General features: G+C 44.4%; 2 protein-coding genes across 21 annotated transcripts in view; one reads left to right on the top strand and one right to left on the bottom strand.

Annotated features, from left to right (window-relative positions):
- Positions 1-23052, bottom strand: part of LOC143433606 (uncharacterized) — a 232917-nt gene that overhangs the window by 57965 nt on the left and 151900 nt on the right. The gene's annotated exons all lie outside the window — the stretch shown is intronic.
- Rg (A kinase anchor protein rugose) overlaps positions 1-23052 on the top strand; it is a 322382-nt gene that overhangs the window by 238814 nt on the left and 60516 nt on the right. For 3 of the 20 annotated variants that reach the window (XM_076910976.1, XM_076910975.1, XM_076910971.1), the window contains exons 9-36: positions 61-207; positions 445-552; positions 1408-1548; positions 1650-1795; positions 1878-2091; positions 4102-4354; positions 4444-4586; positions 4664-4854; positions 4921-5029; positions 5099-5180; positions 5262-5578; positions 5644-5865; positions 5948-7811; positions 7907-8072; positions 8159-8312; positions 8435-8614; positions 9487-9627; positions 9814-10189; positions 11695-12063; positions 13685-13815; positions 15356-15469; positions 16633-16840; positions 17581-17928; positions 19167-19293; positions 19409-19517; positions 19640-19815; positions 19909-20183; positions 20349-20485. In XM_076910976.1, coding sequence (XP_076767091.1) covers positions 61-207; positions 445-552; positions 1408-1548; positions 1650-1795; positions 1878-2091; positions 4102-4354; positions 4444-4586; positions 4664-4854; positions 4921-5029; positions 5099-5180; positions 5262-5578; positions 5644-5865; positions 5948-7811; positions 7907-8072; positions 8159-8312; positions 8435-8614; positions 9487-9627; positions 9814-10189; positions 11695-12063; positions 13685-13815; positions 15356-15469; positions 16633-16840; positions 17581-17928; positions 19167-19293; positions 19409-19517; positions 19640-19815; positions 19909-20183; positions 20349-20485 — 6948 coding nt within the window. Of the gene's footprint in view, positions 1-60; positions 208-444; positions 553-1407; positions 1549-1649; positions 1796-1877; positions 2092-4101; positions 4355-4443; positions 4587-4663; positions 4855-4920; positions 5030-5098; positions 5181-5261; positions 5579-5643; positions 5866-5947; positions 7812-7906; positions 8073-8158; positions 8313-8434; positions 8615-9486; positions 9628-9813; positions 10190-11691; positions 12064-13684; positions 13816-15355; positions 15470-16632; positions 16841-17580; positions 17929-19166; positions 19294-19408; positions 19518-19639; positions 19816-19908; positions 20184-20348; positions 20486-23052 lie in introns of all 20 variants that reach the window. The other 17 variants (XM_076910987.1, XM_076910981.1, XM_076910985.1 and 14 more) reach the window with 13 other exon arrangements.

Raw genomic sequence — 23052 nt, 5'->3', positions numbered from 1 at the left:
GTGAGATATTTGTCGATTAAGAGTCATCAGGAAAGTTCGCCTCGAACGTTCTTTGCGTAGCCCTTCGACAAATGTTACATCGGGGCTACACCGGAACTGGACGAAGAGCGCGTGTTTTGCGGACAGATGAGCGCGATTTATCTGTTCAGCGAGGCTCTCACCACGCATCAGATATGCGCTATGCACAGACTGGGGCCTGGATATAAGGTACGTTAATTCTGGACAAAATGTATCAATCGCCAATATTTATTATACTCGAGTTAACCAATGAAATCTGTGGTCTATGAATTTCCAATAATTTTCTTCCCTCCACCTTATTTTTGTGGAGGTCGTTAATTATTTCGTAAAGTCGACAATTTTTCCATTCCCCTCTCAAAGAGACCAGAATCCGCGTGAAACCATTACATATTCAACAGCAGCCGTGCTCGTTTACCCTGTTCACAGAGTCAGTTTCGTTTTGACAACGAGTGTTACCTGAATCTGCCTGACAATCACAAAAGGGTGAGTGATGAGCCGGAGCTCACGAGCATGGTGGACCAAAGTATGCAAACTGTAAGCATTTTTATTTTCTTTTCACCGCCCCCCTCGTTTACATTTAATTTGCACATTGTTTAATCACTCTGTTACTGCGTTCGAGTTCGTCAGAGGTAATTACCACGATTATCGACCGTCAGCTACAAAATATCTTTACTTTACCCCCTTCAGAGCCCGATCGACGTTCCGTTGAACGTTGCTGGGATGCGTAACGTTTGTATCCGTCGATCACGTTTACTGCTTGTTCGTCGATTTCTTTGTTACGCATACACGACTCGTTCTGATACGAGCCATCGTTTCTGTTCTGCCTGATGCTTCACAAAGTAGATTTACAACGATACCCTAATTGTCTATCATTTTTCCTTTTTAGCCTGCGAAGTAGTTCGTTGATAAAACTGTTTGTTTCATCATTTTGCTGTGATGTGTGTATTTTCTACGTAGACTAAGACTCCTTTAGGTACTCCTAATCAGTGTAAAATATATATAAACTTGCAACGGACGCTACTAGGTAACTACAATCTCAACGTGTTGAGTCTATGAACGTCTCGCTGATGATTTACAACAATTCGTTTCAACTAATGTCACGTTCGATTTTTCGTTTGTGATGTGTGGCACGTTTGTCTCTTTAACATGTAGTCATTGACGCAAGTAGTCGCGAGTGAATCTTGAAAGTTTGCCTTCGATACTCCACTCTTACTCGCTCATAATAACAAGACTTATCACAACTATAGAAAACTAACGAGAAAAAGAAACGAGGGAGTTACACTCATTTTCATCGAGTAAACTTTCAACGATCAATCGTGACTCGCGACGATTGATATCTCTCTAAGAGATAAGGTACAGGTGAACAGTATTAACAACGCCGTTTTGTAGGTGCTTTACGATGGTAAGCTGTCGAACGCGATAATGTTCATGTACAACCCGGTAGCAACGGATTCTCAACTTTGCCTGCAAAGCGCACCGAAAGGGAACGTCTCCTATTTTGTACATACACCTCACGCCCTTATGCTGCAGGTACGATTTCGCGCGCGTTACGCTATCGAATGTTGCGGACGAAAACGAATCAAGAAACGTTTCGCAAAGCAACGATCGAAACTCTTACCGTCTGTTCGCAGGATGTAAAGGCTGTCATCACGCATTCCATTCATAGCACGTTAAACTCGATTGGTGGCATTCAAGTGTTGTTCCCTTTGTTCTCGCAACTAGATATGCCTTACGATTGCATCGCGCCCAACGACGTTAAACGGGATCCAACGTTATGGTAAATGCCCAGCGGAACTCTTCTGGCCGCGATAAAAACGAGTACCCGGGTCACGTAACGGCCGAATCACGTTCAATTTCAGTTCGAAACTGTTGGGGTTTATCTGCGACCTGGTCGAGAGCTCGCAGACCGTGCAGCAACACATGGTACAAAACCGAGGATTTTTGGTGATCAGCTACATGCTGCAGAGAGCGAGCCGAGACCATCTTACCACGGAGGTTCTCGCGTCCTTCTTGGAGCTGACGAAACATCTGGTCACCTGTCTCAGCGCGAACAGCGACTTGTTGTTGAAACAGGTATCGATTTAGTCATTAGTTTGATTCACGTACGGATTAGAGTTTAAGTAGTGTTAACCGTGATTGACGCTGGGTTACTTTGGACGAAGGGTAGGAGTCGAATCGTCGGTTGAAAATTAGAGATCCCACGATAGATCGAAATAGATCGATAGAAAACGGAAAGATTAGAGACTGTTTGCACGAAAATAGTAGAAAATAATGAAGATACATTAAAAGGAAGTAAATACGTGTTAGTTTTCAAACACGTTGAGATAATTCATCTTGACGCGTTAACTCTTACTGTCATTTCTTCGAGCAATATCGTTGCACGATGAATTATTTTAACGAATATCGTTGGTAACCCAAAGAATTTTTGTTTTCAACATAGATACTAATTTAAGTATACGACAACCTGTACAGGACACAGTGGTCACATAATTAGAAATCAACGTTAAATCATTCACCAATGACTGGGAATATTTACGCGACACGAATTCTCTACGAGAACCTATTTAAGTTAACCCCATACGCGTTCTGCGTGTATCGAAGTATATATATATTATACTCGCGTAAACATTCTCGGTTCATACACTAGGGTTTGTACATCCAACCATAGTTTACATTCGATTTCCCTAGTAATATCATCGTTGAAACATTCTAGCGAGTTTCCCGTGAAAACTTCGTACGGTCATGATGCATTCACGTTACACCCCTCCGTCGTCCATTTCCCTCCTCTCGTTCTACCCCCGATACAGTAGCATGAGCAAAGCAACCATCAGGCGCAGTTGCATCGTATCGTAGTTCACCATGTGCCTACATACCTACCTCCGTACGATATCTGTTGCATTAGCTTGTACGATAAAAACAGCTCGTAGACGCTCTGTATGTTAATACGCTGTCCGTGATGTACACATACGTACGCGTGTATATACATTTCCGTTCGTCAGTTTGATCCATTCGTGACGCATTACGATCTCAAATGCATGAACTGTGTACATAGAACTTTCCACACGAGACGACGTCCACGTCACTCAGAATCTTTGGATCGCATGCAATCTACCGACTTTTAGGCTTCCTGATTTCATAATATGGCTACGCAACGTTTATTTAGTTCACACTGATTCGCTTCCGTTACGAGAACTGTTCGTTCTGATTTTGTTTCCTTCCATTTTCTTTTCTCCTTTTTTTTTTGCAACGCTGAACAAAATTCTTCTCTTTGCTCTGAGATTCTGTTCGAAACGAGCCAGCAGCTACACGAGAGCGTACTGCGGACCGATACTTATTATTTTGTTAACTAATCACTCTGATACTCCGCTTCGTATTCTGTCGAGGATGCCTATCGCCTTGAAAAAAACGCTGTTTTCATTATTTTCTCTCTATGCGCAGAGTTGAATATTGGGACATCCTGTTCTCGCGATCAGCAGCTACATCATGAAAGAAAGGAAGATCGTTGTTTCGATGTTTGTTTTTTTTTTAAACTCTATATATTGTACAAAAATACTTGATCAAAAACAGAAGGAAAGAGTGTCATCTCTCTCTCTCGTTCTCTATATATAATTGGTCTTGTAATATTTCTATGTAACTCTCTGAATTGTCTCAATATTGCCACCGACGCTACCAAATTCCGACTATTGATCTCTCGGTGCATGAATGTTCGACATGCGGCGGCATTTTCTTCTCAATCTACTACTCCTCTCTGTGACAACTGTCGTACGCTGTTACGATGACTCTACATCGGCACTTTAAATATCTTTCTTCCTTTGTTTTCATTTCCGTTCTGTGTGTTATCCCCATAATACGGAATCCCTTCTTTTGCACATCTCTGAGTGTCAATCTCTCTCCCACTTCGACTCCCGAAACGTGACCACGTTCGCGTGAACACGAGACCACCGACCTGGTGTACGGCTGTTCGATATCGTTTTCGCGACGAGAGAATAACGTACCCGAAGAGGAACGGATAGGACCATAGGAACACGTAAAAGTCGGCTAGATTGGTGTGTCCGAAGAACAGGCAGATCCATGGTGATGTAGTTGTTTTACTTTTCATTCCTAACATGGCAGCTATTGGACCACGTCCTTTTTAATCCCGCTCTGTGGATATATACGCCGGCGCCGGTGCAAACACGGCTTTATTCGTACTTGGCCACAGAGTTCCTCAGTGACACGCAAATCTATTCTAATGTAAGGAGAGTCTCCACAGTATTACAAACGGTGCACACGCTTAAGTACTACTACTGGGTTGCTAATCCGCGAGCCAAGAGTGGAATCACTCCCAAAGGACTTGGTGAGTAACCTTCCAACGTCTGGAGAGGAGTTAATTAGCGCCCCTTTGCCAGTCAGCGAATGGTTCACGCTGGCCTCGTTTGATTGCAGATGGACCGCGACCACAGCAGAAGGATATTTTGACAATACGTTCGTATATTTTGTTATTTCTCAAACAACTGATCATGATCGGGAACGGAGTGAAGGATGACGAACTGCAGAGTATTCTCAACTATTTGACGACAATACACGAGGTAAGACCGAACGAGTTTTCGCGTGCGCGATAAAAAAAGAATAGAATTCTTTATTCCGATTTCATCGATACTCGCAGGACGAGAACCTACACGATGTTTTGCAAATGCTAATATCGTTGATGTCCGAACATCCGTCGTCCATGGTGCCCGCTTTCGACGCGAAGCAAGGCGTCAGGACGATCTTCAAGCTGCTGGCGGCGGAAAGCCAGCTGATACGATTGCAAGCTCTGAAATTGCTGGGATTCTTCTTGAGTCGCAGCACGCACAAGTACGTCGATGAATTCCGTAAACGAACACTTTCCTGACACACACTACGCGATTGTTTTAATTCTAGACGAAAATACGACGTAATGAGCCCTCACAATTTGTACACGTTACTGGCTGAACGACTGTTGTTGAACGAAGAGACATTGTCGTTACCAACTTACAACGTTTTGTACGAGGTACGAGCTCGAGCAAAGAGACAATCCGCTTTTTCTAGAATCGTCGTTCTGATTTGTAATATTTTTCAGATTATGACAGAACACATTAGTCAACAGATCCTGTACGCTAGACACCCCGAACCAGAGTCCCATTATCGTCTAGAAAATCCAAGTAAGTTGATCCACTTCGAAATAAAACACAAACGTAAAGCCATAACGATCGTCACACGAGCAACTGCATGGATTGTTTCAGTGATTTTAAAAGTGGTAGCCACTCTGATTCGACAATCGAAGCAGACGGAGCAACTGTTGGAAGTAAAGAAGCTATTCCTCTCGGATATGACATTGCTGTGCAACAACAATCGCGAGAATCGCCGAACTGTTCTGCAGATGTCTGTATGGCAGGAATGGCTGATAGCCATGGCCTACATTCACCCGAAGAACACGGAAGAACAAAAGATCTCGGACATGGTGTACTCGTTGTTTCGCATGCTCCTACATCACGCAATCAAGCACGAGTACGGCGGATGGCGCGTGTGGGTGGACACCCTCGCCATCGTGCACTCCAAGGTAAAATTGTTGGCGGGCAACACGAGACTCGAGGGCAGCCTGCGTGAACGTTTCGCCTGTTTCAGGTATCCTACGAGGAATTCAAGCTTCAGTTCGCTCAAATGTACGAGCATTACGAGAGGCAACGGTCGGATAACATCACCGACCCGGAGTTAAGACAGCAGAGGCCAATCAGCACTATCTCTGGTTGGGATCAACAGCATTCGGGGAATAATGGGTATAACAAACCGTCGCCCTGGGGCAGTCAACAGAACCACGATGTACAGCACGTCGAAAGGAATTACAAGGTGGGACGCGTTGGATGAAATTTACGTTTAACAATTCTGTGGGTGCGAGAAATTTATACGAGTGAAACGCGTTTCTTTCCAGGAGTTCGACGGAACGGAAGGGAACGACCGGCTGGAAGAGTCCTGCAGCTGCGACTTGAACTCTATAGACAACACGGAGAGCGACGGCAGTCCTGCGATCGTGAAATCGCACAGCGAAACCCTGGACACCGCCCAGTCGAGCGAAGCGATATCCCTGGACTCCAGATTGAGCGACAAGCCGGAAACACCGACGACAGCGCGCGAGATACACACAGACACGCCGACGATCCTCGAGGAGGGAAACAGCGAAGCGGTCTCCATACCAACGACGCAGGAAACCAGCGAAGCCATATCGATAGAGAGCTCCAGCGACTTCTACAGCGAGGTGCACAAGGTCGAAGGCTCCAGCCCCGATTCGATAGCGGTGCAGGATGCCTTGAAGAAGGACGACGAACTTTCGGAGCAAAAATCCCAGGACGAAGCTGTTCCTCGAGCAACCACTGACAAGCCGGAGGAAAGCGTCGAGACTAAGCAGGAAGCTGTTGAGACGGAGGAAACAGCGTCCAAGAAGAACGCGGAAGCATCTGACAATGACGCTACCAGCGTGCAAAAGTCGAAAGAGGATGAAACTGAGGTTCAAGGTGCAGTCGAAACCGAAGCTGAAGCTGAAGTTGAGACCGAGGCCAAAGCAGAGATCGAGTCTAAGGTTGGAGTTGAGGCTGAAGTCGAAACTAAGGCCACGGTTGAAACCAAAGTCGAAGCTGAGTCTAAAACAGAATCTGACGTAGAAGTTAAGGAAGAATCAGAGATTGTTCTTCCCACGAAGGAGGTTGAAGAGACGAGTAAAGAGAATTCCAATACGGAAGGCAATGCCGCAACCGATGACAAGATTTCTTCGGACACGGGAAAAGTTGCCGAGAGAACGGAAGAAACTACTGAGGAAACTACGGATGAAAAAGTAACGGGCAGCGTTGTCGTTTCGACGGAACAGACCGATTCTGAGCCAGTGCCCGCTGTGTCTGCCGAGAGTTCAGAGCCGTTAACTATCAAAGACATCGAGAAGCTGCAATTGGAGAACGATCGAGAGGTGATCGACAGCGACACCTCAGAGGCGTACTTAACACCGACGGAGAACCAGGACAATTTGGGCGAGCTGAAGGCGAAAGAGATGGAGAAGATCGATGGCAATGAGACCAAGGACACCGAGATCACGGAGAAGACGAACGTCGACGGTGAGAACGGCGGGAACGATACCGATGAAACCGTGAAAAATTCCAATTGCTCAACTAGCGTAATAAAAAGTACCGAGACCAGCGAGGAGAAGGTAGATGTAGAAGAGAAGAAAGCGGAGACAGTAGTGACTAGTGAGTTAGGTAGTGAGAAATGCGCCGCGGACTCTGTTACGGAGGACAAAAGTGCTGTTATTAATGATAACGACGAGAAGGTAAATGAAAAACGTTCAAGGGAGCCGTCCACTATTTCTACTAACGTAAGTGATAATCAGTCAGACATTCCGGTGCGAACTGAGCCCGAGGTAGAGGTAACGGATAGTGTTTGTAGTAATAGCGATATTCAAAGTTCTGTAGATAATGTGACGCAAGTGCCAAATCCTAAGCAGCAAATACCAACAATATCTACGGTCTGTGATGCAAATAAAAATATGCCCGACGGTGTGCCTCAAATCGTTAGTTCTACGGTGGTTACCAGGGATAATTCGTTATTGAATGATTTAACTCCGGATCACGTAGATGCCCATCGCAGATCCAGCTTGCCGGCTGTACCTTCCGAGACAGCCGCCGACGATAATCTAAACAATAACAGTAACGAACCTCCTTCTTTACCTGTACCCTTGCGGAAAACATCGTCACCCCAGAAACGACCAAGGAGTGCCTCAACGTCCACGCAAGTGGACCCAAATCATTTCGGTAAGAACCCGCGTCGTCGCGTTTCTTCGACTATTCTCGTGCAGACTCGTCGTGCGATCGTTCACGCGAAAATTATTGTATTCTTGCTATTGTAGAATCGAAACGAGCGAAGCAAGGTAACCCTTCCACAAGACCAATGTTTAGCCCAGGACCGACTCGCCCTCCTTTCAGAATACCGGAATTCAAATGGTCTTATATACATCAGAGACTACTCTCGGATGTTCTCTTCTCGTTAGAGACGGACATTCAAGTCTGGAGAAGGTACTTAAGAACAAACAATCAAGTGCTTGTCGGAGGAGTAATTTCATTAACAAATTACATTCGCTATTGCGACGATTGCGTTTCAGCCATTCGACGAAGTCAGTGCTGGACTTTGTTAACAGCAGCGAGAACGCAATATTTGTTGTTAATACCGTACACCTAATTTCCCAACTGGCTGACAATCTAATAATTGCCTGCGGGGGATTGTTACCGCTTCTAGCGTCGGCGACCTCGCCAAATGTATGTATAACATTTCTCCAAGTTGCCACCTCTCTGATCTCACGTATAGACGAGCGTGTCCGGGTGAGGAAAGTTCTTTCTTCACGGATCCCTTTTTTTAATTCGTGCTTGGATATTCATAGAGCGAATTGGATGTAATTGAACCAACTCAGGGGATGCCGATTGAGGTAGCGGTTTCTTTTCTGCAAAGACTAGTCAACATGGCTGATGTACTTATCTTCGCCAGCTCTTTAAATTTCGGTGAACTGGAGGCTGAGAAGAATATGTCTAGTGGCGGTATTCTCAGGCAGTGTTTACGACTGGTTTGTATTATCGTCCACGTAGCACTTTAATTTCTTCCAGTACACGTACACTACTTATTATCGCACCGCGTGATTGAAATTTCGTTAAAAGAGAAAAACCTACCCCTGCGTCGTTGTTCGAGTCTCGAGGTACATAATCGTCGTACACGTAATCGCGATGCACACTGATTAGATTCACCGTCGCATAAACGAAATCGATTTACACGAACACGAATCGTAGGTAGACTTCGTTTTTCCGAACCTTTACTTCGGTGTCGAGCATCGACCACGCAATTTCTGTCGTTAGTTATCATTACACGAAACACGAGGTTTACCTAATTAGGATTGTGATAGTTTGATCATATAGAATGTGCTTTATATTAATTTTCTTTGTATCTGTATACACGTACTGGTGTCTCATAGTGTTATAGCACATAAATTACCCGTAAGGAAATTTACATAAGTGAAATCATGAAACTACCGCGTCACATGTTCTAATACGGGAAGGATTAATGCAATCGCAATTATTTACAAATCTAGAATGTACGATCTTCGACATCTCGAAATGATAAGAAAAGAAAAGACGAACACCTCAACACTATTCTGTTCTCCTTAGCTAAAATGTCCTGTATGTGGTTAAGTCCACACAGTGTACCGACTCGACGTTGTTCAGGTATCAAAACGTAATAGCGTTAGGACAGTTGAGTTAAGGAAGGCAATATCGTAGTGTACAAGTAAACTCTTAACGATAGAGATAGTCCTTAAACGAGCAGTGTGTTATATAGTCGTACTACTATCTTTTAGTTTCCGTATACGTAAACCATAGAACTTCAACATGTATGTCTATACTATAATTTTTTTTGTTATATTCATCTGATGAAATGCTTCTATAGGTCTGTACATGTGCCGTTAGAAACTGCTTAGAGTGTAAAGAACGTGGCAGATCGTACAGCATGTTAGGTCGGCAGATTGGTTCTAGTAATAAATCACAGCACATACAGTCTCTTATACGAGGAGCTCAGACATCACCCAAGGTACGTCTCATCCGATCGAACTTAATTTATATATAGAGAGAGATGTGTTATTGTCATCGATATTGGCAAGCCACACACCATATGTATACTTATCCAAAGCCGTATCGTCTAGAGACTAGCGTTCACAGCGATCGTTTAACATCATTCGCCTGTGGTGAGATAAACAATCCGTTTCCATTTTTTTAGAACATCGTGGATAATCTGGCGCATCAGTTAAGCCCTGTTAAGGACCCAGAGAAATTGCTGCAGGACATGGACGTGAATCGCTTAAGAGCTGTGATATACAGAGATGTTGTAAGTGGTGCAACTTGTTACTTCCGAATCGAATCTACGCGCGTCCTCGTTTGTTTCAGTTCGATTGTTATGCGTACTCTTCTTGCTTCGTTTCAGGAGGAAACCAAGCAGGCCCAGTTTCTGTCCCTCGCTATAGTTTACTTCATCTCTGTACTAATGGTATCGAAATACCGTGATATATTGGAACCACCGATATCACAACGTCCACCGAGTCCGGTTCAAACGATACAGACTAATGGCGCTAGTCTGAGACCGGGTAGCCCCTCAGGTGAGATATACACTATTATAAACGTAGGTTATTTACTATGATAAATTGATACCCGACCTAAAAGAACCCAATGATTAATCCTCTGAGTGCTGTGGGGGTGATAAATAAATGATATAACCGATGACTCAACGCTCAAAGGGTTAATGGAAGAAGGACAAACAGTTCTTTAGCATATATCCAGGAGCATTGTTATCATGATAGCGTATATACTATTCGTTGTAGGATTTCACGAGTCTAGATACGTTACAAGTAAAGTTGACATGGGATTTACGCTACGAGCGCGCAAATGAACGTCAATGAAGTATTGAAAGATAATCGATTATAAAGATCGCTGAATAACGTTGACACTGATACGTGCATGTTAAATTTCGAACATACATGTGCTGTCCCTAACAAACTTTACACGAAAAATACTACTGTTTACGAGGAAAATAGTAACGTTCAATTATTACTTCAAAACTCTTACATGTCAGATATACATTCTCGCATTCTCTCTTCAACTAGCGTCTCTGTCTTACATTATCGACGATAAAGTTCACGTAATTTTATTCTTTAAATGTGATATAGCATGATTGTTACTGACAACAACGAAACGAGCATGTTCCTCACGATACTTTCGGGAAATGTCATACTTTCTGTTCAAATGTCGGTATATTTTAAGTTCGTGACAATTATACAAAGTGGACACCGTGAATTTCTCGCTGCGAACGAGATTCTAAATCGATAGCAATTTCAACGAGAGAGTAGAGTGTTTCGAAGCAATTAATCGATACGATTCGATCAGTGACGAGTATATGCGAATATACGTACGTAGCAACTGTGGAACACAATGCACTTAAACTGTGTAGCGGCAAATCGAACCGAGCACATCACACCGAATAGACCGCATGCTCAATTGCACTGTATGAACTATTTTTCTATGTATCTGACAGTGAGAGTTTTGATGTCTGCCGAATGCATACTAGCACTTTTTTCTGTTTCAACTTAGACATGTTTCTTTATACATCGCTGTTATTTCATATTTAAATGAACGAGTCGTGACAAACTGTACGATCAAACCGAATAAGCCACATCAACAACATATATTAAATGTCTCTTAAAAAAACGATTGAATGTCCGATGATATGTATCATTCTTAAATGTTGTACTTCTCGATGATGTGTGTTATCTTTGACTATGCTCCTAAATTTGGTATTTCACATTCTCTCTACATGGTACAACAATCTTGTTATTCTCCGAGAAACTATGAAATTTCACTGTTGGAATCACTTTATCGAGTTTCGTTCTGCGTTCGATTATTTTCGTGTACGATTTTATGAAGGGAAGAAAAAAAGAAAAGGAAAGAAAAAACAGGCGCGTTTCCACGGGAAGAGGCAGAGCGAAACTCCGTAGAAATAGTAAATAGCGTGACACGATCAGACGATAAAAGCGAATGCACGACAGACACCACCAGTGGGTTTACGGTCGAGAATCGTGGTAACGTGGTAAATGTGGTTCCTCAGCAGATGGGAATGGTGGTGGAGGAGGGCGGCCCCTGTTTCCACAGTGGTCTCACCACGTGTACCCACAGTTCCTCCCGGGATCTCACCCTAACGCCAATGCGAATGCCAATGCCAATGCCAACCACCACATGAACCAGCACCACCACCAGCACCCGCTACCGGCTGCCAGGCACTCTAATCGCCAGCCCCCCTCCAACTATTATCTCCCGAATCACCACAGTAATCATTACAACCACCATCCGAACAACCATAACTACCATCGTCATCACCATTACCATCACCACAATAACAACAATCACCATCATACGCTTCAAAAACATACCGATCAGCCCCGAAATCTCTGTCATAGAAACTCCGGTGTTGGTCTGCAAGGTAACTCGATCGCCCGAACGTTCTCTCAACACTGAATGCTCCAGTTTTTCTTTCTTTGATCGCCTGCTCGATTGTTCACTGTAACCACTGCCGTAACCACTACTGGTCAACGAAGTCAACTATCGACACACTTTTATTCCGCGACACCTTAACGCGTGCACGCGCTTACGAACATTGTTCGCAACTGGTCCACGTTTCTGCGTTCTAATGACCGCTGCGATGGAGATCCTCGAAGAATTCTTGGAACTACCGTTCGTAGAACTCGATGACGTGCGACCGCGAGCAATGTTACGAAGCGTAAACATATTTTGACACATCGTACTCGGTTGTACCCGCTTCTACTTCAGTCTCGTCGGTACCGCGACACGTCGATCTTTCTGTCTGCATGCTTTCTGTTCACTAAACGATTTGTGCTACTGTGCGATTTTTAAGACGGATGTACTTGTTACACGTGCACGCATCTACACACGCTAAGTGTTCTTCTGATTTTGTTCATCGATCCGTCGTCCATGTTCTACCAAAATTCTGTGCGATATTGTCGTTCGTCTGTGACGAGTGTTGTTACTCGAAAAGACAGTTTAGTGGAGAATATAGTTGGTGACTTTTGATCGAACATGGGCCATTTTTTATTTGGCAGAATTGACATTGTACGGTTGAGTTTGAAGTAGAATTTTTGGTTCCACTGGATCTGGGTTGGTGTGTTTAATTTCTGATTGCTTCGTACGAGGAAAATTAAACCAAAAGATGAACACGTTGTTCCTTGACAATTTGTAAAAAGGTTTTGTCTGCGTTATTTTAATTGTCAGTTAATTATATCGTTTAAATGTTGTTCAAAGGCTTGAAGCACAAGCTTCGAATGAAACCTGTGCACCACTCGCATACGATTTCGAAGAGTTGCATGTCTGTTTGGAATTTTAAATCACCAGTGCAAGTTCACGCAACGATGCATTTTACACAGAAAGCAGGATTACTCCCCCCTAAAGAACGAATAAAAGTTGGTTCACGAATGAACGATAGTTATCGTTGATCTGGTCGACGATAACGATTGCACGTTTCGGACTATTATTTTGCTGATACTATATGATATTGAAACTAACACTTTGACGATATCATTGCAATTTCTGCTGCGATGAAGAGAATCCTTATTATTACGATCACCAGGAATTATTTTACTTTTACTATGAGTACTCACTGAAGGAAAAGGAAATACAGAATATTTAAGTATCAACTTGGCAACCCTTAAATATTGTATACCTACTTCATCGATTTCATTATTTCCACAACTGTTTCCTTCTGCTTCAAGTAGCTGAACAGTTTTTAATGCTTCGATTGCATTCCCCAGTTACGCTTCGTTCTTCCCTTTCCGTTTATGAATTCCTGCACTATAATGCATCTCGTCACCCCCTGAAGTGCGATCGACGTACGAAACCTTCCATCCTCGTCCAGAAAGAAAAAAATAAAGAGTAGAAATTGACACTGGAGCGAACCATTTAAAATTGTACCAAAAGAAAGAGAAAACTCGTCGATCGCATGAGCGTTCATGTCAGCCTGCTTTGCAAGACGAAGTCTTTCACGCTATCTTCCAAGCACGCCTCGTCACAATGGCAAACTATGTTCCCAGGAAGCGGAGGTATAATGAGTCAAGCTGGTTCCCAGGACGACGGCGAGTACGAGGTGATAATCGTCGACGAGAACAACTCGTCGATCCTGGCAGACCACGACGTCGCGTCGTCCGGGCCTCCATCGACGAAGGTAAGTGACCACGAATTCTCCTCGCTCTACAGAGATCCAACTATTGTCGCACTGCGTTTAAACAGAAAAAAAAAAACAGAAAAGAAAAAAGAAAAAGAAAAATAGCGCGCCACGTAAAAGATCTACCCGTACGAAAGATGCGTACGTCGAGATTAATTGATCCGTTGTTCTCAGGTAAAAAAGAAAGTCTTGCGAATCTCTCCTCGGTGCTGTTCGTACGTGAAAGTAACGAAAATAGCGATTTATCGCGATATCCGCCCGGTATATGTATATGTATACACGAAACTGTCGATGCTCGAGAAGACTTGTGACAACTTTACTTGAGATTGCATGCCTTTTAAGAGACACGTATGCGCGTCTGTAAAATGTTCAGGCACGCTTGGAAGGAGTTTTACAAAGTGGTTCTAAGTAAGATGGAAATTAAGAACTCGTTAATTTCCGTCTTATTTCGATCCGTATAGTCAGTTTTCAAAATTTCTTGCAGAGCTGCCTGAGCATCCTGTACACGCGTGTACAATCGTGTCTCGTTGTGTGTTCATTGAATTACGATTAGAGAACCATGTAATGATCGTTTACAGAATCGTGATCTTGATATAATATATTGTATATTGTGTTTTATATATCGATGATATTTTGATGGCAACACGACTCTTGCACTTATCTTGTCACGCACGATCTACGGTCACGATGGAATTGGCACTGTCCGCCCACGCGATGCGCTTTGCATTCGTTTATTCAACTATCATCTTCCGACTTCTACTGTAGATACTTACCGTTTAAATTCTACGTGTCTCTGTTGAAATTTCCGACCCGATGCAACGAACATGCTGCATGCATCCCAAGTATCAATAGTCTAAAACAACGAGTATTGTAGATCTTTTTACGAAAACGTAACGATCGAGGGAAATCGTTTTGGAGGTACGATGTTAATCGATATAATAGTTTCGATTCTTATGAGAAAGAGAACCAGTTCCCCTTAGAAGTAGTTTACGTACACCTTGGTAGTTAATCTACGTTAGTTCGATCCCCAAAGTAACCATTTGATCTAAGAACGTAACAATTTCTGCTACATCCAGCATGTAGTGTTTACTTGGCCCTATGGAGCGCAATGAAAAATATCGCTTGATCGAATCACGTCGTGGTTTCAAAGATTTCTTTCGAATTGTCATATCCCAGAGCGGTACCATTGTGCTCCAAAGGGTTGACAAAATATTTACCAATGTTCTTGTGCACTTACGTAGTCCAGAGTAATGGGTACCATCTAATCGCTCACTCTGCAGTTACAGTCTCGCACGTGAAGTACGCTAATTAGAATTTCCAACGATCGATAACGATGGAACTGCGAGAGTACCTTTTTTCTGAGCTCGAACGTGTACATAAATGGTCATACCCCTAACGAGGATTATGTATCTGTCTTATAACTGTTCTCCTACGATCTGTAATTATTTTTCGAGCATGCGATACCTCCTATTCTTTAATTTTTCTCAACGTTAACTTCCTCTGCTTGCATTGCTATGCGTACTAACTACTGGTTCTGAAGGGAGGTCACAGTGGTGTACCTCGGCCACGGACAATACTCGAGGATTACACCTCGTCAGAACCAACGCTTGGCACCTCGACAAGACCCACTGAACCACTGCCACGAAATGTCCAGGTAAAACTTTTGACTTTGACTTTAAGGACACGCGGGACAGAAAGAGCCCAAAATGCAATTGAAAGAACGAACTTGCGCACCGAGAAAGATAAACGAGTAACCGTCCCGACGAGCGTCCTCTGTATTTTGGGAGGAGGTTTCAGCGATCTATTCGTTCTTTACGACACGATACAGCTGATCTTTCTATTATTTTTTTTTTCAATTTTTTTTTATTCTTTCCAAAGCAAGAAGAGACGCAACCACGAACGAATACCCATTCGACGGGTACGCAATAAAGATGGAGAACGATACGAGAACAGACTCGATTCGCGCGTCTGTACGCGATGGTTTAAGACCAAATTGTATGGGTCGTTTCGGTTGAACAACACGGTTGAATCACCAAAATTGATAGCAACGAGAATGATGAAAATTGTCGTTCAATTAAATCGTTTAACCGGATTGTAACTCGCGCTGTTCAACTTTGTTGAAACAATCGCGTTGTGTAACCAAAGCGAACCGTGCAGTTTCGCCTTTAACGACGTTCTCCATGAGCAGCTACACTTTGTTACGTACGGTTTATGGACGTAATCGAACGTAGCCATTACGATATTAACCGTAACGATATAGCTTGAGAATTTAGGAGGCTTTTATTCCCATGTTTACGTATATTAGCTGATTGAGTATTAGTGGTGTTGCGATTAATTGCATGATGTCGAGTAAATGCATAGCACGCGAGACTTAATCGCAGAATTAATATCGTTTGATATTCTTCGTAAATTAAAAGTTCCTATATAAGACTGTTATAGGTACACATATATATTTATATAGATACCTACGATTAAATAGTTTCGTTAGACGAAATACAGTAATCAGTATCAAGTAGAAACGTAGTCGTAGTGTTAACTGAAAGTAATGTTGTTAAATACACTTCTTTGATGATGGATCTGTTTCCGGAAAAATCTCATCAATTACACTGGCTAAAGTTTACATAGATCGTTCGAATTCAGAGTGATACAAGAATCGTTTGGATCCGATTTTACCTTAGTCACGACAAAACCGATCAAGTCTCTCCGTTTCAATGTTTCTACGAGTGTACATAATCAATTCACGTTTTCTGCACATACGAAGATCGATTAACGTCACGCTGCGAGTTTAAATGGACCCCCTTTGTTCCGTTCTATTAGAGCAACGACTCCAGCGAAGAAACGGTGCACCGTAGTAATATCACCGCGGATGCGAGTCCGTCCGAGGTTACCACGGACAATGAGAACAAGCATAACTCCTCTGAAGAGGCATGGACGGATGTGAACCTAAACGAGGACGGGGACACGATCCCAATAACGAACCAACGGGAGGATCCGCGAAACATCCACAACATGGCCCACTCTCGCGGTAAGATCTCCGTTTTACGTTATCAGAACTGTGAAAATCGCACAGATCGGCCAACCGAGTTGCAGACGACGGCCATTTTCAGACACTAAGACCACGGTTAAGAGCTTGTTTCCTATCTATTTAGCAAACGACTGATTCGAATCTAAATCCCAGCTCGAAAGACCTTTTTCTCTTCTCCTTAAATTCCTTTTACCTTCCATTTGGTTTATCCACTATTACCGATCGTGGGTTCCTACGCGTGTCCAGTTTCAGGCTACGTGAATTACTAAACAAAAAATCCGTCGACTTTTCGGATATTCTCCATATTCATGTAAATTTCCGGATACCTGTTTAGCCAAATTTGCATTCGTACCTTTCTGTTTAGTTCCCCTATTATCCAATCCTAGGTATCCTAGCTAACGAAGCTGTGCAACAATCGTCGATACGTTAAGAGTAAAGATAACGATCTTTCAACTACCTGCTTACCAACAGTTTCCCTCGAATACTTGGCTCCAGATCCCGAACCAACGATACGCTCCCCAACTCTTTTCCTACCTAAAATCTTCAAGCATTCAAACCGCGTACCCTTCCACCTTGTTTAATAATTTCACCGTTCGCCCCTCCGTTCAAACTGAATTTGGATTCGTCGTCGCGTTTGGTCGTCGTCGGCAATTCTGTCAACCCAAGTTCAACGTCTAAATTCGATATCCTTGGTTCGTTGCGTGAAAAAAAAAAAAACGAAAAAAAACTAAACTTCGCAGGTGACATTCAAGACAGCGAAGGCAACGTTCTGGAGCAAGGGATGCTGGGTAATACCGAGCGCGGGGAGAAGCCTTCCGGCGAGATCTCGGTGGTCCGCGTGTCGGATAGACTGGTGATGACTTCCGCGTCGCCTCGACCGGACGAATTGCCGATCAAGGGACTGGTCGATCACCTACCGGTACCGACGCCCTCGCGCGAGGCTTCGCTCACGCAGAAACTCGAAATGGCGCTTGGCTCCGTTTGCCCGCTCCTAAGGGAGATCATGGTGGACTTCGCCCCGTTCCTATCGAAGACCCTCGTCGGCTCCCACGGCCAGGAATTGCTGATGGAAGGCAAAGGTAGGACTCGTAAGTGCAATCTGATCGACTAATATATTTATATGTTTGATGTGAACGTTTGTTTTAACATTGGTGCGTCTTGCTGGGGAAGAGTATAGCTGAAGGTTGGATACAAGGATGGCTTGTATCTTCCTCTTTGTTAATTAGCGTAGTAGATTTTTAGTGATGGGTTGAAATGAGAGTGGAAAATGTCCTCTTTATATTCAGCCTTCGGTTGTGTCAGGTTGGTGATCGTTACTTGAGTTGTTTGATTTAATTGTCTCGATGCTTATGTGACTCGATGTGTAGTAAATGCAGTAATGAAAACGTTGGCGCATCGTGGATGATCGATCGCGATGGAATTTTTATTAAAGGAACCATCCGCGATGTGTTAACTGAGAATTTTTATCGAAAGTATACAATGTTGTGTCGAATATCTTTCCTGTTGAAAATCTTTTTTTACTTCTTCTGTACGAAAAAAAGTATAATACGATGATGCTCCTAAACAGTTTTCTGTTTTCAGAAACCGAGCAGCAACGCACGATTCGCATCCGACTAAACCGATACCGTCTCGAAATAAAATAAATCTTTTCCACGTGCAACATAGTTGCAAGGGGGAATGATAGTCGGACAGATTCCTGGGCCTCTTTTTATCAACACCCGTCGCGTATATCCTTTCGTTTTTATCTGTTTCGGTTCATCGCTGCGAATGTATTCAAATTAGTCAGTTTATGGTCTCGCTTAGAAAGATGGAAACGCGTATACCGATATAATCGTCGGGCATTTGTATTCACGTTGACGCGCCGGCAGTCCGTGGCACTTCGCGGGGATTTTATATTCGTGGAACGTCGCGGATGACGGCCGTGCCGCGTATCGATGCACTTTCATTCTTAAACAATCCTCGAAGCGATACGTCCAACTGTCGTTTATAAATCACGAACCGTCTATGTCCGTTTCGATTTCTTCCTTGCCCGCCTAACCGTGTCCCCGCCCCTCTCCCTATTTTATTAGATCGTAACGCACGAAACGTCCATTTCCCGCGGTTGAAATCGATTCTACACACTTTCCGTTCCAATTGCTCTGAGTCGATCCAATTACACGGCCGTTGAGGCCACGTCTAGCAGCAACACTTGATCTTCCAACGTTTTATGGATCGCGAATTATCTTGGTGTAATTCGATTTCAACCACGATGCTATTCCCCAATTTAAAAAAATCTGTCGCCGTCGAGGCGTTCTTTTTTAACCACTCCCTCGTCTCACGCTTCCAGGTCTGACCACCTTCAAAAACAGCAACTCCGTGGTGGAACTGGTGATGCTACTTTGTTCCCAAGAATGGCAGAACTCGTTGCAGAAACACGCTGGCCTGGCTTTCATCGAGCTCATTAACGAGGGAAGGTAAGGAGTGCCCGTTACGATGATCGTTAGAAGGACGGAGTTATAGCAGGGCCGCGGTGGACCAACCGACGTCCTCGTACCGCTATCGTAAAAGTTCACGTTTACGTTTGCGCAGGTTACTGTCTCACGCGATGAAGGATCATATAGTGCGAGTGGCCAACGAGGCCGAGTTTATCTTGAATCGTATGAGAGCTGACGACGTGCTGAAACACGCGGACTTTGAGGTACCTCGCATTTTTCGTTCACCCATTTCCCATCCCATTCAACGTTCGTTTCGCGCATGTTATTCACAGTCGAGGTGCTCGATTTACCGGTACATACACTGATCTTACGATTTTGATCTCAGTCGCAGTGCGCGCAAACGTTGCTCGACCGACGGGAAGAGGAGCGGATGTGCGACCATTTGATCACGGCCGCGAGAAGACGAGACAACGTGATCGCCAGCAGATTACTCGAGAAGGTCCGTAATATCCTGTCCAACAAACATGGCGCTTGGGGATACATGGATCCAATGGCTGCAAAGTGAGTCCGTTCGTTCCCTCTGTTCCATGTGGTGTATCGAGAATCGAGTAAAGGGATCGTTCCCTAGCAGTAGTAACCGTACGTTGCACGCAGATTGGCCGAATACTGGAAGCTGGATGCTTGGGAGGATGATGCACGTAGACGCAAGCGTTTCGTGCACAATCCACTAGGCTCGAGCCATCCCGAGGCTACACTGAAGGCGGCCCTCGAACACGGTGCACCCGAGGATGCGATCCTGCAAGCGCGTGAAGAGTTTCACGCGCACCTCGCAGCCTCGCGTGCACACCAGCAGCAATTGCAGTCGGCGGATCTGATGGACGACAGTGAGCTGTTGTCGGACGACAGGGACCTCGATAACGATCTGACAGGTTAGATCTCCTCCTTCGTTCCGTTTCAATCCGTTTCCGTCTTGTACCATTCGCTCGCGTATGTATCCAAACGACACGTTTACCCGTTCGTATCCGTCGTAACACGTCCTACCGCGTGTACGCACGCTCGCCCGTACAAGCTACAGCCAGATTGTCTTCTGTCAGGCCCGGTGAACATCAGCACGAAAGGAAAATTGATCGCGCCTGGTATCGTGGCTCCTGGTATTATCTCCGTGACGTCCACGGAACTCTACTTCGAGGTGGACGAGGAGGACCCCGAGTTCAAGAAGATCGACAGCGAGGTAAGCGCACGAACCTTTGCATAGTCGCGTCCATAACACTTGCGTTTGGCGATACAACGAGGAGCTTGATGCTCAGGTGTATATCGAAAGCGAACTTTTATATCTTTAATCTACGTTTACGAATCTTTGATAGATATCGATACCACGAATTTTAACCTGGAAGTTTTGTAATGCACCGGTGCAACGCCTTTCGAAGAAGCGACTGGACGAGCAATTTATTTTCGTTACCCGTTTCTCAATATTTAACCAACTGGAGAGCGATTTTTTTTATCTTAATGGTACCTCGAATATTCATTAGGCTTTAGCTGGCCCACTCCGTCTTTTTTTGTCCAAGTTGCAAAAGGTAATTTGGAATTCGAACAGCCATTATACGTTTGTCACTTTTCGCATTATATATTGCAACTGTATTCGCTCGCTTACATTTATCACTTGTCACACGCAATCTTAATGATTAATCATTGTGTCAGTTCCTCCGCGTTAAGATACCGTCTATTACATGCATTTGGAGCAACTTGTTGCGTTTGCGGAGCTATCTCTTTGAAATATGGTTACCGGTCGCCCAGATAACGTTACCCCCGCGTTCTCCAGTCCTAGGACCACGCACAGGCCAGCTTTGCGGTCGAGATTCCCTTTTTTTTTCTTCTTCCTCCCCGCGAACTTTTAGAGCGCACGCGTGGGTGTACGTACACGATGATGGAAGTAACAGCTTGCTTCGAGAGCGAGATGCGACGTATTTCGCAAGTCCATCGTGCCATTTCGTCAATGCATTCGTACGAGAGAAGAGACGATAGAAATAGAATTAAAAGGTAGAATGGCTGACGATCATCTTTATGGTACAACGATAGGTACATCGTGATTGATAATCCTGGTAATAACATTTCTATTGACCTTTCTAAGTGTGAATTTGAAATGAAATGTAGATAACTCGGCTTAATTTATGTAGGTTTTTAATGAACCGAACACGCGTAAAGGAAAGAATTCCCCGTAAGTTATGTACCAGGAGACGATAAAAGTTATTGTCTATAAATATTACTGACACTTTTTCCGAGACAAGTCCCGAAGAATCTTACACAAATCAACAAAGTATAGCACGCTTTACGAACAGTTCGCAGTTACAACATGCGCGATTAAAACGGCGACGGGGAAAAAAGTGTACGCAAGATGCGTAACAACGTTTCATTCATCAGAAATTCAAATTACTGTCACAAGAGGTACGCGTGTAGTCTACCCGGGGTTACCATTAAAATCTAAAGCTCTTTTCAAGTTGGCTAAGTATGTAGAAATCAGCCGCGGATAATAAATTATTTAAGTCCTCGCCGGTCGGGAAGCGGATCGACCATTCGCGACCGCATCGCCGTTCCAAGCATTACCATAAATAAGTATCGACTGTACGTAGGGGGCGAGTGATTCGCGACAAAGGGGTATTAATCACAGGTTTGCAGCGAGGATTTTGAATAGATGCGAACGGTAAATGATGAGACGTGGCGAAAGCTTCCAGCGTACCGGCGTGGTCGAGGCATGGAATTGGTTCGGACGTGTCCTAGTCTATCAGCGCGCATAATGCGCTCACGTTCCGCGACGGTGGTCAACCGAACGAGAGCCAACGGGAGAGAGAGAAAAAAAAAGCGAGGGTAAAAAAAGATCGAAGAGACTGGAGAGAAAAAAAAAGAGGCGAAAAGAGAAGCAAAACGAGCGAAACGAGTGAAATGGAAGCGTAGAGGAATAAGGAACGAGATGGTGAGAGGGAGAGAGAAAGGTCCCCGGAGAGAACTAGCGGCCGATTATCATATATCGGTCGTAGATCTCGCGTTTGTATAACTAGGGAATAAAACAAACAGAGAAGGGCCCCATGGGGTCGGACGATCTTCAGGGTCGGCAATTATGAGCCCCCCGCGGGGCCCGGTATCTTGCCTAGCCTGCTCTCCTCTCTCTTTCTGCCTCGATGCCAGCCGCTGCATCGCCACGCCGTTCGCTGCACGCATCGGTGGCATAGGTGAGCAGACAGCTCACCTCAGGAATGCACTCGAACTACCACGCTTTCCCCGCAATCTGGTAACTATTGCACGTCTACCGTGCGACATCCTGTTCGCGCGATCCACCTCGCAATTCGATGGGAATCGATGGATATCTGGACGATCGAATTCCATGCCCCGATATTTCCAGGGGCCGCGACGAATGTTCGCCGATCGTTTCGTAAATGTTGATGGGAGACTGAGAGAGCGTTGCGCTCCACTTTGTATAATGAAAGACATTGATCGGTGGAACTGCGTTGGGAAAGAGGCGCGAGAATCTAGCGTGTGGCAACAGGCTGTATCTAGGCTCTCCGTGGAACCGCGCTGCTCTAGACTTTAGCTTTTACCTTGGATTCGATCCTGAACGGAAGAACGAGTGAAAAATTTCTTCCCTCGACGATGTCTCCACCTGTCGCCTCGAATACATCCCGTTGGGACGATCGGGTCCGTGGCCATGAGCCAGGAGCACGAATTCATCGGTGCCTCTTAATTGGAATCCTGTTTGAACGTTGACATACCGACTGCACCTGGTGGACAGCCTGAAACGAATATAGA

This window comes from Xylocopa sonorina, chromosome 3, assembly GCF_050948175.1.
Source record: "Xylocopa sonorina isolate GNS202 chromosome 3, iyXylSono1_principal, whole genome shotgun sequence".
Classification (NCBI taxonomy): Eukaryota; Metazoa; Arthropoda; class Insecta; order Hymenoptera; family Apidae; genus Xylocopa; species Xylocopa sonorina.
This window is presented reverse-complemented; position numbering and strand designations above follow the sequence as displayed.